This window comes from Saccopteryx leptura, chromosome 5, assembly GCF_036850995.1.
Source record: "Saccopteryx leptura isolate mSacLep1 chromosome 5, mSacLep1_pri_phased_curated, whole genome shotgun sequence".
Classification (NCBI taxonomy): domain Eukaryota; kingdom Metazoa; phylum Chordata; class Mammalia; order Chiroptera; family Emballonuridae; genus Saccopteryx; species Saccopteryx leptura.
In genome coordinates this window covers 214,554,093-214,569,782 of record NC_089507.1, presented here as the reverse complement: position 1 = coordinate 214,569,782, position 15,690 = coordinate 214,554,093, and the positions used below count along the sequence as shown (strand labels likewise).

The 15,690-nt window shown below is 61.3% G+C and overlaps 1 protein-coding gene across 5 annotated transcripts in view; it reads right to left on the bottom strand.

Annotated features, from left to right (window-relative positions):
• NOL4L (nucleolar protein 4 like) overlaps nt 1–15,690 on the bottom strand; it is a 129,662-nt gene that overhangs the window by 10,167 nt on the left and 103,805 nt on the right. For all 5 annotated transcript variants that reach the window (XM_066384079.1, XM_066384081.1, XM_066384080.1 and 2 more), the window contains one exon: nt 1,561–1,838. In XM_066384079.1, the coding sequence (XP_066240176.1) occupies nt 1,561–1,838 (278 nt within the window). The remainder of the gene's footprint in view (nt 1–1,560; nt 1,839–15,690) is intronic.

Here is a 15,690-nt window from a genome sequence, read left to right as displayed (position 1 = left end):
GGATCTGCTCTGGCTTCGGGGTTTTCCCCCCAGTCCCCAAGGGCTGCAACCCTGAGTTTGACAACCGAGCTGTCACAAAAGCAGCCAGTGTGCTGTCTGTTGGGGAGGAACAGACGGGCTGGGAGAGGGAACAGCCAAGGCGACAGGTCCATTAGGCAAAGTGCACTGCCGAAGCTGCCAGGCTGGGGTTCTCCTGTCTGCCACACTCCCCAGAAAGACGCCCTGAGCCCCACTATGGAGTGCAGTATCCACAGGGGAGGGAACCGGGCGCGGCCGTGGGGCATCCACCTGTCCTCCGGCAGAAGGGACGCAGCCCTTACCTGCAGTGCCCTCCCCCTCTCCTCGGGGCTCGGCTCCCACCCGAGGGCCACTGTCCTGTCCTCAAGGAGGCGGGCATCTCGGCCCAGGAAACACATAGCTGCAGGTCAGGCCCTGCAATGTGGCCACATGGTGGCCCAGAACGGCTCACAGTAGAAGAAAATGGACCCTGACTGGTGCCCAGGCCCGCAGCAGCTGCCCCCACAGGGCCTCCCTGTGACCACTCTCACTGGGCTTGGCCTCCCCAGAACCACTGGCCTTGACCCCATACACAGACTTTAAAAGGGAGAGACACCCAGGGCCACTGGCCTCCTACTGGCTCATGCCAGACCTGCAATGCAAGTCACTTCCAAGCTGCTCTTAGCTAGCCCCCTGCCAGGGCCAGAGGGCGCAGGAACGGGTGGGCACGTGCTGCTGGTGGCATGCACGCTCCCTCCTCACTCCCTGGGCCACGTGTGTGACCTGAGGCCGCGGGGCAATCCCTCCCTTCCCTCGCTCCCTGGGGCAGCAGCTCTGCCTTCTCCTCAGACCCCAGCAGAGGGCAAGGCTGCGCTCCGGCCAGCACCTGCTGCATGGGGGCAACGGAACACCCAGCCATTTGGACAGAACTTCCCCATGGGACATGCGGTCCCCTGCAGGAGAGAGCACGGGCGGGGGGAGGAAACAGGACTCGTGGAGAGGGCACCGCCGGAGCCCTGGCCAGAGGAAGCACTCCCAGAGAGCTCACGCACCCCGCTCTGCACCGCACCATGGCAGGAGACCCTGGTGGACAGGAGGCAGCGTGCAGAAGTACTGCGGGGGCGCCACATGGTGGGAACACCAGCCCTGCCCACCCTTCCCCCACTCTCCATCAGCCTGGTCTGTTGCACTCCACACATCTCCATGCCCTGGGACACAAAGGCCTCACGTTTCTGTCCCATCTGTAAGATCGGGGGTGGGTCTGCAGAGCGGCCAGGAGACTTGGGGGCTTGGGGTGGCAGGGGACACATCACCCACCACCTCCTCCAAGGCAGGGGACACATCACCCACCACCTCCTCCAAGGCAGGGGACACATCACCCACCACCTCCTCCAAGGCAGGGCCATCACCCCACCTCACAGATGGGGACGCAGGCTCAGAAAGGGCCTTGCTGAGATCACACAGTGCGGCCTCTGGTCTGACTTGGGGCACACACACTTCCCCCCGCTGCGAATGGCCCAGAATTCTGGTGTCTGGGATCAGGCGGGCCGCGGCCCCACACACCTCAGGGGTGCTCTTCACCCCGTACTTGACGCGGCTCCGCAGTCCGTCGGCCCCACAGCCGTCCGAGGGGTAGGAGGGTGTGCCGAGCGCCGTGCCTGGTGGGAGCTTGTCACACAGATTGATGGGCTGGTCTTCCGCGGTGGCCGTGAAGTCCATGGGGGCCACCGCGCCGTTGCCGTTCATCTCGGGGAAGGCGGGGTCACCCTGCGTGCTGCTCGACGTGGACGGGTTCAGGGTGGAGGAGCCATTGCCACTGCCGCTCTCTGAGGAGGAGTCGTCTGAAACGAGATCTGGGTGTGAGGCCCCACCCAGCACCTACTGTCCCCTAAGACCCCTACCCCGGGGGAGACGTGGGCAGGACAGCCCCGGGGAGGACTTGCCCTGTGCTACCTTCACAAGTGTCCCTGGGCCGGAGGTGGGGGCACGGGCCCTCTGGCCATCAGGACCAAGTGGTCTTCTGCATTCTACACCTGTAAGTGCCACACCCAGGCTTGTGGGAGGCCCAGCTGCCTGCCGGAAGTCCTGGGATACCCCAAAGGCTGCGTGGGGTCTGGACAGTGTCCCCCTCTTCCTCCAGCTCAGCACTCCCTTGCCACTGCACCCCCTCTCCCCACAGGACCGAGAGGTAGCTCCACTGTAACCCTTCTGCAAGGAAGCAGGCCCAATCCCGGTGGGCTGGCGCACAGACACACTGCCCCAGACCTGCCTTCTGTGCAGCCACCTTGGACACCGGGGCCAGGACTGCTGGGTACCGGGTCTCATGCCCTGCTCCTCCGTGGGCCACTCCAGCTCTCACGAAGTGTCGGCCCAACAAAGCTCTGCCGAGAGCGCCCCCTGCTGCGGAGAGCGCAGCATTGCCAAGCGGGTCCGGGAGGACAAACTTGAACTGACGGGCTAGACATTTTCAGATCAATGCCAGGCCCCTCGCCTCCACCCAGCCCCAGCCTCCTGCTTGATGTGCTGAGACAGCAGAGGCTGAGGCTGCACTCGAGCTCCCGGGTCACTGTCAGGTGAGTACCATATGGTTCCCGCTGGTGCCCGCGCAGCTCGACCTACACCCAGAGCGGGTGGAGGAGGGGCGGCCACAGTGAGCTCTGGCCGCACCCCAGGCCACGGTCACGCAGGAACCCACCCCCACCCTCACCCTCACCCTCCCAGCCGGCAGATTATGAAGATTTAGTCCCCAGTGCTGGGCGCTGGGCACGAGCACCTCCAGAGCGTCCCCATGGCGACCAAGCGGCTCTAGAGCCCCAACCAATGGCGGGCCTCCCGGCTGCCTGGAGGCGGGGCCAGGCTGCCCATCAAGCAGCCGGGGGCCCCGGGCAGAGGGGGATGGGAAAGGCCTAGGCGCAGTGGCACCCCTCCCCCTCGGCTACCGCAGGTCCCCCGGGCCAGGCTGCCCACCCTCCACGCAACCACCGCTCCCGCCATCCTCCTGCTGGGCAGCTCCAGCTTCTGCTCAAAGCTGCCTCACCGCGCCCCCCTCACTCACCTACAACCCCTGCCCCCCAGTCCTCGGGCCGTGGGTCCTGCTACCCCTGGGCCCTCACCGCCCACCCCTTCTCCGTCACAGATGGGTCTCGTTTTCTTTTGGCGGTATCTCCAGCACCAATCCGGCCCTTTGGGAAGTGAACACATTGCCCAGTAGTGCTTAGCACCTACTGCGCGCTAGCCCTGTCCCAGCTGGAAAACAAAGTAGTGACTACGACCCAGGGGACCCAGGTGCAGCCCCCGACGGGATGGGGGCGAGGCGAACGGGAATCACTGAACCACCCTCAGCTTCCAGGCCACACCCACCCGATCCATCTCCTTGGCTGACCTCCAGCACCCCAGCTTCTCTCCACCGCATGTGTCTACTACACCCCATTGTTTTCCAGCACCAGCCCATCCCTGCCCTGTTCAATAACCTTCCAGTTCCCCACGCAGAAGAGCCCAGGCTCCTGCCCCGGCTGTCCTCGGCCCCCTGGCCTCCGATGGGCCACACATTTCCAGCTCTCTGTTTGGGGCTGCAGTCTAACTGCCATGTTGCTTCCAGCTCAGTAAATATTATTCAATTCCACCTCGCTCAGAGCTCGCCCTCTCCTTCCTCTGTTCCTAGGACAGAGGGACTCGAGCTGTGACCCCGCCTGAGGCTGCCTTCACGTGGCCGGGGATCAGTCCCGAGAGCTCCCGCTCTCCCGGAGAAGCCTCCACAACTGAGGTCCGGGATCCTCTACCAGGCAAGGATGGACATCTGCACCGGCCAATCCCCTGAGCTCTAGCAGGTGTCACAGCCCACCCACAAGCCACTTACTTGACCCTTGGAGGGCACTGTCTTCCTTCTCTGGCGGGATGGGGCTGCTTGGACAGTCAGTGGGTACCACACCGGGTCCACAGTGAGGGAGCTGTCACTTTGCACAGTGCGGGGATGAGGCCCATGGCCCCTGCACGGCTACACCTTGCCCAGGTCCAGAGGCAACACCCCAACCACCTGCCTCCCTGACCGGGTTTCCTCCCAGGAGTACGGCCCCTCTGCCCTGTGCTCCAGTGCTCAGCGAGCAGGAGACTTGGGGGCTGGGAGGGCGCACAGGTAGGCACTGCAGCTCAGAAGCCCAGGGTGGGGCCTGGACCCTTGACTACCCCTGCCCAGGGCTGCCCCGCCAGGGAGCCACCAGCACTCCCCCCCACGCAGATGCCACCGTGGTCTGGTAAGGAAAGCGGCTGGGCAGATGGACGTGCGAGGCACCGAGAGCCCCGATCTCCTGTGGCCATGCATTCCAAGCGTTTAGAAGAAACATACAATGTTTACATTTAGAAAAACTTTGCCAGATAAATGCATAAGCAAAATGTGGTCTATCTCTGCAATGGAATATTATTTAGCCATAAAACAGGAAATTCTGACACATGCTACAATATGGATGAACTTTGAAAACAGTATGTTCAGTAAAATACGCCAGACACAACAAGGCAAATACTGAATGAGTCCACTTATATACAATGTCTAAAATAGGCACCTTCATAGAGACAAAAATTATATTAATATGGTGTTACCAGAGTTGAGGAGGGGAGTTATTGATGAATGGATACAGAGTTTCCATTCAATGGTACTAACTCTACAGTCATCTATAGGTTCCAGGAAACTGCAACAATGTATAAGAAAACCGATTCAAAACAATGTTACGAGAAAACTGATTCTACTATAGACTAAGTGATATGAGCATATTTTTTATCACACACACACACAAAACACCAAATTTCTAAATATAGCTGTGATAAAGGGTTAGTACCCAAAAATATATAAAGAACTCACAAACCTCAGCAACAAACAATCCAATTAGAAAATGGGAGAGGACCAGAACAGACACTTCATCCCAAGAGGAAATACAAATGGCCAACAGATACATGAAAAGATGCTCATCTTCACTAGCTATTAGAGAAATGCACATCAAAACTACTATGAGAGACTAGCTCACACCTGCTAAATTGGCTATTATCAACAAGACAGGTAATAACGTGTGTTGGAGAGGCTGTGGAGAAAAAGGAGCCCTCATTCACTGCTGGTGGGAATGTCAACTGGTACAACCATTATGGAAGAAAGTATGGTGGTTCCTCAAAAAATTGACAGTTACCGTATGACCCAGCAATCCCTCTTTTGGGTACCCAAAAATCTCGAAAACATTGGTACATGAAGACACATGCACCCCCATGTTCATCGCAGCGTTATTCACAGCGGCCAAGACACGGAACAACCAAAGTGTCCCTCAATAGAGGACTGGACAGAGAAGATGCGGTACATATAGTATTTACAACGGAATACTCCTCAGCCGTAAGAAACGACCACAAAGTGCCATTTACGACAACATGGATGGAGCTTGAGGACATTACATTAAGTGAAAGAAGTAAATCAGAAAAAGCTAAGGATTCCACACACAGGTGGAATATAAAACCTGGAGATTCATGGACGTAAAAGTGAAGTGGTTACCAGGGGGAGGGGGTTGGGGCGGAGGGGAGTAAAAAGGGACAAATAGATGGTGACAGAAAACGATCTGACTTTGGGTGATGAGCACAGCACACAACCAACTGTTCAAACACTATAGAAGTGTACTCTTATTGATCAGTCACCCCATGAAATTTAATTTTCTAAACAAACATTAAAAAAAAATAACAACCCCAAAACTTCTAAGAGTAAACACTGAAATAAATGTGAGCTCTACATACCTTTAAGAAAGATGAATGAGATAATTATTTTCCAACTGGCTTATTCCAATTCAGAGTCATGAGGGGCTAGAACCAGCCCATGCAGACAGTGGCTGCCCACCCAGAATTGATTTTTTTCTATGGCTGGTGCACCAAAACGACATTGAACAAGATGACGACGAACCTTGTTTGAAGACCTGCTGTTTTGGAAATAATGGTGCTGGTTGTACAACACTGTCAATGTACTTGGTGGTGCCGGGCTGCACGCTTAAAAATGGTCCAAAGAGCCTGACCAGGCGGTGGCGCAGTGGATAGAGCGTCGGACTGGGATGCGGAGGACCCAGGTTCAAGACCCCGAGGTCGCCAGCTTGAGCGCAGGCTCATCTGGTTTGAGCAAAAAGCTCACCAGCTTGGACCCAAGGTCGCTGGCTTGAGCAAGGGGTCACTCGGTCTGCTGAAGGCTCGCGGTCAAGGCACGTATGAGAAAGCAATCAATGAACAACTAAGGTGCCACAACAAAAAACTAATGATTGATGCTTCTCATCTCTCTTCGTTCTTATCTGTCTGTCCCTGTCTATCCCTCTCTCTGACTCTGTCTCCGTTAAAAAAAAAAAAAAAAGGTCCAAAGAGAAAATCACCTTTTACATATTTCACCAAACAAAAGTCCCCCCAAAACAAATAAAAACAAACACCTCAAGCAGGCGAATGGGCCCCAGTTCATAAACTCAACCCCCCCACTCCCTGGCATTTACCCAAAGCCCAAGCCCCCCTGACCTCCACAGCCCCTGGTGGCAGGGAAAGCCAGCCCCACACAGCCCACGTCAGAGGGACGGCAGAGCCACCAGGGCTGGTGCTCCCTGATCGTGCTTCCGGGCCCCTCACACCGGGTGCGAACCACCTGCCCGCAGAGCCTGCCTGTGCCCCCTGCACGGCTGACCACAGCTCGGGTCCTCTCGCTGCCGGCTGGGTTTTCAGCAGAAGGCGGAGGGGCTGGTGGGCGGGCGGGTGGCACAGGTTCTGTCTCCATCTCCGTTCCGATGGGGTGTCCCATCAGCTCCCCAGGGTTTGTAAGGTGTACACGTTACCTTGTACAGACAGGAGGTACGAAGAAAAACCCGCGGTTCCTTGCACCCCACTTTCTCACTTCAAAATGGCCTACTTCCTACACACACATCATCCCTGGGCCGGGACATGGCCTGGGCTTCTGGGGGTCCCCAGAGCCAGGACCAAATCTGAGGGGGGGAGGGGAGAGAGCAAAGCACCTGGAAGGTGCGGCTTCTGCCCTTGTCTATTCCTGTCTTCAACACCTACTGGGTGTCAGGCCCATGATGGGCGTTGGGGACACAGTGGTGAAAAGACAGGGGTGGCCGCTGTCCTGGGGACTCTACTCTAGTAAAGCAAGAAAGCAAACACAAGGGTTCTAGAGGAGGTGACTTGAGAGTTTTGGTCCATCCTTCTACCCCACCTCCAGCTGCACTCCAGACCTTTGCACTTGCTGTTCCCCCTTCTCGACACTCTGTTCCCTCCCCTCCAGGCCACCTGCTCAGGGGGACCTCTCCCTCACCCGGCCCCCGGCCCTCACACCTCCAGCTGCGCTCCAGACCTTTGCACTTGCTGTTCCCCCTTCTCACGACACTGTTCCCTCCCTCCAGGCCACCTGCTCAGGGGGACGTCTCCCTTGCCCGCCCGGCCCTCACACCTCCAGCTGCGCTCCAGACCTTTGCACTTGCTGTTCCCCCTTCTCACGACACTGTTCCCTCCAGGCCACCTGCTCAGGGGGACGTCTCCCTTGCCCGGCCCGGCCCGGCCCTCACTCTGACACGTTTTTTCTAGTGCATTTATCACCTCACACATTGTGTCTCTGATCAGACCCAAGGCTGGCAGTGCTGTCCCTGGTGGGCTGGGCCTGGGTCGCCCCTGCCTCTGCAGAAACCATGCCCCCTCCTTCTGTGAGGGCTCCCTAGTCCCCTAGTCCTCCGTCCTCCTCCAGAGTGAGCCCCTGCCCCAAGCCTGGCCACTCAGCACAGCCCGTCAAGATGACAGGTGACAGGCCAGTCTTGACCCACGCCAGTCAGTCCCGGGGCATCCCCTGAATGACCGGAGAGAAGGGGTCTCCCGCTTGGGGCTGGACCCAGGGAGCAGGGAGGCCCACACCTGGGAGGTGGGGCTGACAGGCTGGCGCGGGCAGGTGGCCCTAGATTTTCAGTTATGGGAGCCAACTGTCCCCTTCCCGCTGGAGCTAGATGGGGGTGGGTCTGTGTCACGCATGTCTAGTTTGGTCTCTGAGTAACCCCCCCCCCCCCACAGGGGACGAGGAACTGCAGCCCAAGCTGGCTCTCTCCTTACCCCAACCCCGTCCTGAGGGGCTGGTTCCTGCAGGACCCCCTCTGCGCCCAGCACAGCGCCCAGCACAGAGAGCTGCCCTGTCTCTGCTTAGGGACAGAAGGAAGAGTGAGAAATGCCAGTATCCCCGGCTGGGCACACTGGGTTCCTTCCAATCCATTCCTAATTCTTCCCTCCTCCCAGGCCCCTTCCAGAAAAGTGATTTAAGGGAGACACAGACACGCACCCAAAGCCCTGCCCGCTTGAGACGGGGCGGCTGGGTAGGGGCAGGCGCGGGGCCTCGCTGTCTCCCGACCTTGGGCACAGCCTGACTCCTTGGCAACTCTTATCTGCAGTCCAGGGAGTTGCCGCTGACGCCCTATTGGGCCCTGACACTTTATGACCCTGTGAAAGAACCCAGCTGGCCCCACGGGCACTGGGGACCCAGAACACGGGGTGCAGGAGTTGGGCCGTCCAGGGGTGCAGGCCTCCAACCTCCGGGCTCCCTGGGCAGGCGCGTGTTCTGGTTAAACCCAGCCCGGACCTGGAGCTGGCAGTGAGCTGCTCGTCCCCACCTGTGCCGCTTGTGCCAGGTGGCCTGTCCGGGATGGGCACCCCACCCAGAGCCCAGAATGCCAGCAGGACAAGACCGCCCCTCCCCACCTGGTTCTGAGTCACAGGAAGAAGGGTGCACCACAGGGCAGCGGCCGGGGAAGGCACTCTCCTGAACATGTCCACAAAACCAGGCCCCGAGCTCCGATCTGGGCAGGACGCAGAGCCCCCCACCTGTGCCCTGAATGCCCACGGACAGGGAAGGACTGCCGTGCCCGCCGAGTTAACGTGGGGCAATGTGCTGCTATTCAAATGGGGGAATTAGCGATGAATGGGGGAAATTGTTTTTTCCTCTGTCCCGTCTCCAGAAGAAGACAAAAACCCCTTTTACCTCGGCAAACAATGCCCTTATGTGGGCGCCAGCACCCCGCAGCCGGCACAAGCCCAGCTCTGTGCGAGCCGCCAGCCACCACACCGGGCTCTGGGGCCACAGCAGCTAGTGGCACCCTCTCCCCGTGGGTGACCCGTGTTGGCTCCCCAGACAGACAGGCTAGGGTCCACCATCCCCGGGACCACGGGCTGGGCGCTTGGGCCAGCCGGACCAGCGAGCCCCAGGCTGGCTGCCGCCTGCGGGCAGAGGCGTGGCGGCTGGAGGCAGGGGTTCCCTCCCTCCTTCCTGGGCTGTCACAGCAGCAGCCAGGCAGGGGACATCAATAATTCACACACAATGGAGAAGGGCGGGAGGGGTACAGAGGGCTGGAGCCAGCGGCCCCACTGTGGGCCCAGCCCCAGGGAGGTGCGGACACCAGGGTGGCCCGGCTGGGTGTCTGAAGGCCCGCTCCTTCCTCTTCCCTCGGCCAGTGGCTGTGGGCTGCAGCCTGGGGCAGACTTTGCTCTAAATTTGGGGTGTGCACCTCACAAGGCTGGCCTCAGCCTGCTCTGACAAAGGCCAGTGTCCTGGGCTGTGTTTACATGATGCATAGTTCCCGGGGGCGCCCGGCTCCTGGCTGGCTACCCTGCTCTTCCTCCCGGAAGGAACAGGGAGGGCCCCGGGTTCAACAGGGGTGGGGACAACCCGGGGCTGGGTGAGGCAGGGCCACCGGGATCCCAGCACCCTGGCAGAGGGGGTCACACCAGGCGTCTGCCCCCCGCCACCTGGCCGTCAGGTCCTGTCTGCCCCTGGGTGCCCCTCCTGTGCACCCCGCCCCAGCCCTGTGGTTGCAAAGGCTCCCCTCTCACCTAATGCCACCAGCACCTCCACTCCACAGCACCCGCCCTCCTGCCTGAGATTTCGTGACTCACTCCTGAAATACATACAGGCCCTCCGGGGCTCTGAGAGCCTGCAGCTGGGCTGTCTGTCCATCAGAAAACAGAACGGAGCCCCCCCGGGAATCTTCAGTTTTCCAGTAGCCCCGTTAAAAGGAGGGAAAAGAAAACAGAATAAATTTTAGTGACCTAAATGACTTAATATATCAAAAACATCATTTCAAAGTAATCAATACTGGGCCAAAGCTGAGAAATTTTACATTCCTTTCTCAGGCTAGCTCTGAAACTCTGTGCGCCTTTTGTCGTAAAACAGCGCCCCTCCGTCTGCACGGGCCCCTTGTGACGGCCACCTGTGGCGACCATATTAGACAGGGCGGACCGAGGTTTTTATGACTTTCACCTGAACCTAACAGTTATTTCTGTCAGTGCAGGTCCTGGCCCCTCGAGAGCTGTCCAAGCTCGAGAGCAGGGCGGCCGGGGTCCGAGCACTGGGGACGGGCGCCACCTTCGCTGGGGTGGACGCCGAGTCCGTGTGGGCGCCCAGCCACCCCCACAGCAGGCATCGGGGCGGGTCCGGAGTGCCCAGAGGGACGCTGTCGGCCACCACACCGCGTGAGCAGCAGAGCCTCAGAGCTGCTGCCTGCCCCGCCGCTGGTGCTCTCTCTTCTCGAGCCTCAGTCTGCCCCTCTGTGCTATGGGCCCACCCCTGCCACTGCCACTGCCACTGCCACGATTCCTGCAGCCTCTCCCCCAACACATGCAGCGGCCGGAAGTGCCCAGGAGCGAACAGTTCCAGCATAGACTGCCCGGGTCCACGTCCTCCGGAGCGCAACCTTTTCCCCGGCCCCACCCTCCAGGCTGGGCACAGGCGGTGAGAAACCCAGGGCGAGCTCCCGAGGAGATGCCCACTGCACCCTCCCACCCCAACACAGAGCATGTGCTCTAAGAACAAACAGAGCCACTCCAGGCAGCCATGTGTGAATGATTCACGGGGCAGGGCCCTGCCCCAGAGCTGTGTGTGTGTGTGTGTGTGGTCTGAGTTCGCTGCATCCCAGTCCTTAGGTCAGACTGATGACGCCAACGTGGCCCTGGTCACTTCCTGCTTCCTGGGAAAGCGGCCCTTGGACAGGCTCGGGGTGGTGGGGCCTCTCCTTCAAGCTCCTCCCCCAGCCCCCTCTCCGCCACAGCAGGGCCCCCTTCACAGAGGGTCAGCAGGCCGCTGGGGTCCACATGCCTCCGTCCTGGGCTGAGGGGCGCAGGGAGGGGCAGGGCTCTGAGGTCCCGCTGGCCCAGAGGCCTTGGTGAGTCCTCAGGTGTGTCTGAGGAGTGGGGGAGTGGTTCTCCCTGTCCCTCCCCTCCCAGCCCGGGGAGCTGGTCCTGCACTCACATCCTGCCCGGCATCTGGGAGCAGGAGGGGCCCGAGACCCCTGCGGCCTGCACAAGGCCTGGCTGTGCAGGCCAGCCGGGGATAAAGGGACCCCTCGGCGCCGTCTCCAGTGGCCAGAGGCCAGGACAGCCGTGTATTGTCTGTGCCGCCCGCAGTCCGCTGATGATGGACACTTCCCCGCAACCTGGGACTGCCAGGGTGGCCCCTGGCCGGAGCCCGGAAGGGCTTGGGCCCCCAGTTCTCTTCCTGGGGGGAGGGGAGGGCAGGAGGCCATCACCTGTCCACCCAGTGTCTTGCTCGGGAACGAGGGGAGTGCGTCCTGTGGCCTGAGGAGGCGGGTCGGCGGGAAGGACGGTGCAGGGTCCGCCAGGGTCCATGGGCCTGAGGAATGGAAGCTAGCCTAACAGCCCAGCCCGCTGCAGGAGAAGTCCCTCAGGACCCCGCCTAGGGCGGCGGCGGTGAAGGGGCCACACCCCTCCTGCTGTGTGACCATGACCGGGGTGGCTGCTGGCTGCACAGGCCCCGGGACCCTACGGGCCCTGGTGGAGGAGCTGCTCTAACCCCAGAGTGGGCGCATGGGAGGGGGGCTGAGAACACAGGAGGTGACCGTGGCTCAAGGGGCATGCAGGTGACTGTCCCAGTCCGCACGGGCTGGCCCCAACTCCACCAGCCCCTTCCGTACTAGCAGTCCGGGCCCTGGGCTGGCCCCTTGCACGAGCAGCATCCCGCCCGCCAAGAACACCCCTCCTGGTGCCCAGCACGGTGGCCGCCCGACCGTCTTCTCCTGGGATAGCAGAACAAGCGTGCAGCGGCCTGCTGAGCCGCCTACCGGCGTGGGCGCTTGGGACAGGTCTGGGATGTGCAGATGCAGCAGGGTCTGGGGGGACTCAGGGTCCCCCCAACATGCTCTTCACATGAGGGTGGAGAAGGGAATGAAAACTCAGGAGAAACTGAATGTCCAGGCCCCCGAGCCCACTCCCCTTGCAAAGAACAGGAGTCGGGTTCAGTGGGCAGAGGGGACCAAGAGCGACCTTAAGGGACGGGGGATGGGGCTGCACTACGCGGGGAGGGGGCGGGGGGCCAGTGAAGGGTCCAGGGCAGTGTTTGCCCACAGCTGGTTGTTGGATGGGTCTGCCAGTAATTTCATGTGGGTCCTCAGAGTTTAACCAGCCTGCTGGTGCATGAAGATTACAGACCCAATGATCTTAGTTGAATTTGCTTACGCTTAGGGTGATTTCTGCCTTAGTGTTCCCCGAAATAATTCTATTTTCCCAGGGCCCCCAGTGTAAAAAGGTTGAAAACCTCTGGCCCAGACCACCTGGGAGAGGTGAAGAGGAGGACTCCTCGGTCTTCCCAGAGAGGCCCCGAGCCGTCTACGGCCCGAGCCTGTGGCCAGGACTCCAGCCTCCGGCCTTTCCGGATAGTCCCGTGTGCCAGCCAGGCCACCTCGGATAGTCCCGTGTGCCAGCCAGGTCACCTCAGAGGACAAGATCCCATAACCGCGCGCTGAGCCCTCCCCTGCGCCTGTCCACACATCACCCAGTCTTCACCCGCCATCAGGAGAGAGGGAATGACGTGCCCCAGGCCACGCAGTGGGGACGGAGCGGAGGCCGGATCCGGGCAGGTGGCTAGGACCCGCCTGCACACTCCCCTGCACGGTCCCCACAGGCCACTCTGCAGCGGCCGGGCGGGGGGCACACCCCGGACCACTGTCCACACTGAGCCCCGGGCAGGCGAGGCACACGCCCGCTCACCGAGTGGCTGCCCTGCAGCCCAGTGTGCATTTCCAGGCAGGGAAGGGACGGCCGCACCCAAAGGCAGCAAGGGTCAGGAGGCAGGAAGCCGTGGTCTTCTGACAGAGAGTGCCTGAGGACACACGAGGACGAATGGTCACTGTCAGCCAGGCCGAACCAACTACGGGCAGAAGCTGGGAACGACTTGCTTACGACCACGCTGCAGGGGCCGGGCCAGGGTAGGCAGGGCCGGCGCAGGACATCCACAGGAGTCCCAGGGACCCACCGACAGGGAGGGGTCCAGCCGAGATGCCAGGTCCCCAGAGGTGACACCTCCTCTCCACCTTCCCAGAATCCTTGCACAGCAGACCTCTGCCAGTGGCCTGGCTGTGGCATCCCTGCCCCATCTCTCCTGGTTGGAGTTGGGGGGAGAGGGGTCACAGGAAGCTTCTGGAGACATGGAACGCAGGAGACCCCACCCAACCTTGGCATTCAGCATCTTCCTCCCTCCCAGGCCCCTCCTGATGTGCTTCCTTCCCGAGCTTCGCAGGCAGCCGGGGGCCCGCTCCACCTGCCTCCAGCATCACACCCACTGCACCTGCTCCCAGAGGCTTTCGCTGGCCCCGTCCCGGCCCCTGGTCACCCAACAGCCGCTGTGTGGAGCGCCTCGTCTCAGCCCTGAGGATGCTCCCTGTGGCTAAAAAGGAGACTTAAATGTCCCCAATCAGTGGCCCAAAGGCTTAATAAGCCAGGACCCTCCGTGTCTCTGTCCAGCCTCATCACCTGGGCACGGGCAGTGGAGGGGAGGCCCAGACCTCTCAGGGAGCGGGCGGGCGTGCGGGCACCGTGCCCCCGGTGGGAGGCCCCACCACGCCCCAGGACACCACACGGCCCCCACCACTCCCGGTGACCCTGCAGGAAAAGGGAAGCAGGACCCTCGGCTCTCCCTGCTGCTGGCTTCCCGTCTGCCCAGGAGGTGAGTAATGTCCGTTCCCCGCCCCCACGCGGCCCTTCTGGAGGCCCGGCCTCACATTTTCCGTTCAGGAAGGGGCAGAGCGAGGCCGCTGCAGCTCATCAAGGGGAAATGGAGGGAGTGGGCCCTTGCCCGGCGCTGCCTGACGCCTCGGACCCCAGCCTGGCCCCCCTCTCCCCCTCTGCCAGTCGGGGGACCTGCCGCCTCCCCTGCCTGTGCACCCAGCCCTCGTTCACTCTCCCGTTCGCTCGTTCACCCCCCGGACACTTCAACCTGCCTGTGCCGGGCACGAGGGTCCTGGCTCCCGGGGGTGATCCCGGCCTCTGGGGAGGAGGGAGGCCTCAGAACCCACCGACAGGGCCCAATCACAGGCTGAGGGGCTGCTCAGTCGCAGGTCAGCACCAGACCACAGTGTCTCTGGACAAAGACGCAACAGGTGACTTCCCCCGGGCGCCCTCTCGCCACCCCCAGAAGGCGATGCTTTTCCAGGCACCCGTGAGGGGACGAGAGCGCTGCCTGGACTCAAAGCCCGAAGCCTCGGCAGGCTCGGTGGCGGGTCCGGTGTGGACGTGGCTGTGTGTGGGCAGCACAGGAACGGGTCATTCTGGGCCCCTGAATCGCCAGTGCTCTGCGTGGGAGTGGGGGAGCTTCCCCCGGTAACTATGCACTGAGACACGGTCCCCGGAAACCCTGGCACCTCCTGATTTGGGCCGGAATTGCCCAAACCCACTTCCCGATCCTTGGCTCCCTCCCGTGACAAGGGACAAGGGTGATGTGCTCACCCGCGGTAGCTGCAGCCCCCGGGGAGGTGCGCCAGGCGGAAGGGGTGCTCCAGGCCCCGATCGTGCGACCTCGGGGAGCGGGGAAGGGACTCTGAGGAAGGCCTGGGAAGGGAAGGCTCGCAGGCAGAGGGGGGCTTGCGGGAAGAAAGACAAGCTTGGTTCCCGCGAGCCCCCTCCCACTGGCTGGAGAACCTGAGACAAGGTGGGGGCGGCTGCAGGGGGGCCTCAGCCTGTCGATCACTCATTCCCGGTCTTACCCCTGGCACCAGCCCTGCCAAGGCCCTGCCCTCACCTGCCTTTGTTAGAACTGGAAAAAGGAGAAGGGGGGGAGGGCAGTGGTGGCCCCAACACATCCACCCACAGGTGCAAATCTGTACAAACTACCCGCTTCCTGAATGGCTTTGGGGCAGTGACATCGGCCAGTGGCACAGCCTTGGGAGCACCCACACCATCTGGCTAAAAGGCCCAAGTGCCCAAATTGGGGGTCCACCCAGGAACAAAACACCCAACTTGTCCCCGACCCTGGGCAGACCTCTACCCGCTCTGGATGGTGCGCTTGGGGGTGGGTCTTGACAAATGGCTGTTCCTACACGTTTGGACCGCAATATGAAGCAGGCGCTTCCGCTGTGCCAGGCAGGCAGCCGGCAGCGTCACTAGGACAGAGCAGAGCGCAGTACTGGCCCGGTCCACATCTCCCAGAGCTCATGGTGGGGGCCGCAGATGCCATCTTTCCAACCTGCCTCTCCCCTGGAGGCCCGAGGGCCAGAGACCACCCGCTGAGCCACCCGAAGGCAAGAAGGGAGCTTCCGGAGGGAGGTGGCCGGTCCCCACCTAATCCTCAGTTACCACGGGGAGACACACTGGAGCACCCCGCCGCCCCTGGTGGCCTCCCCCTGACCCACGAAGGGGACCAGGAGCTCGGCCTGTGTCTGTGCTCTA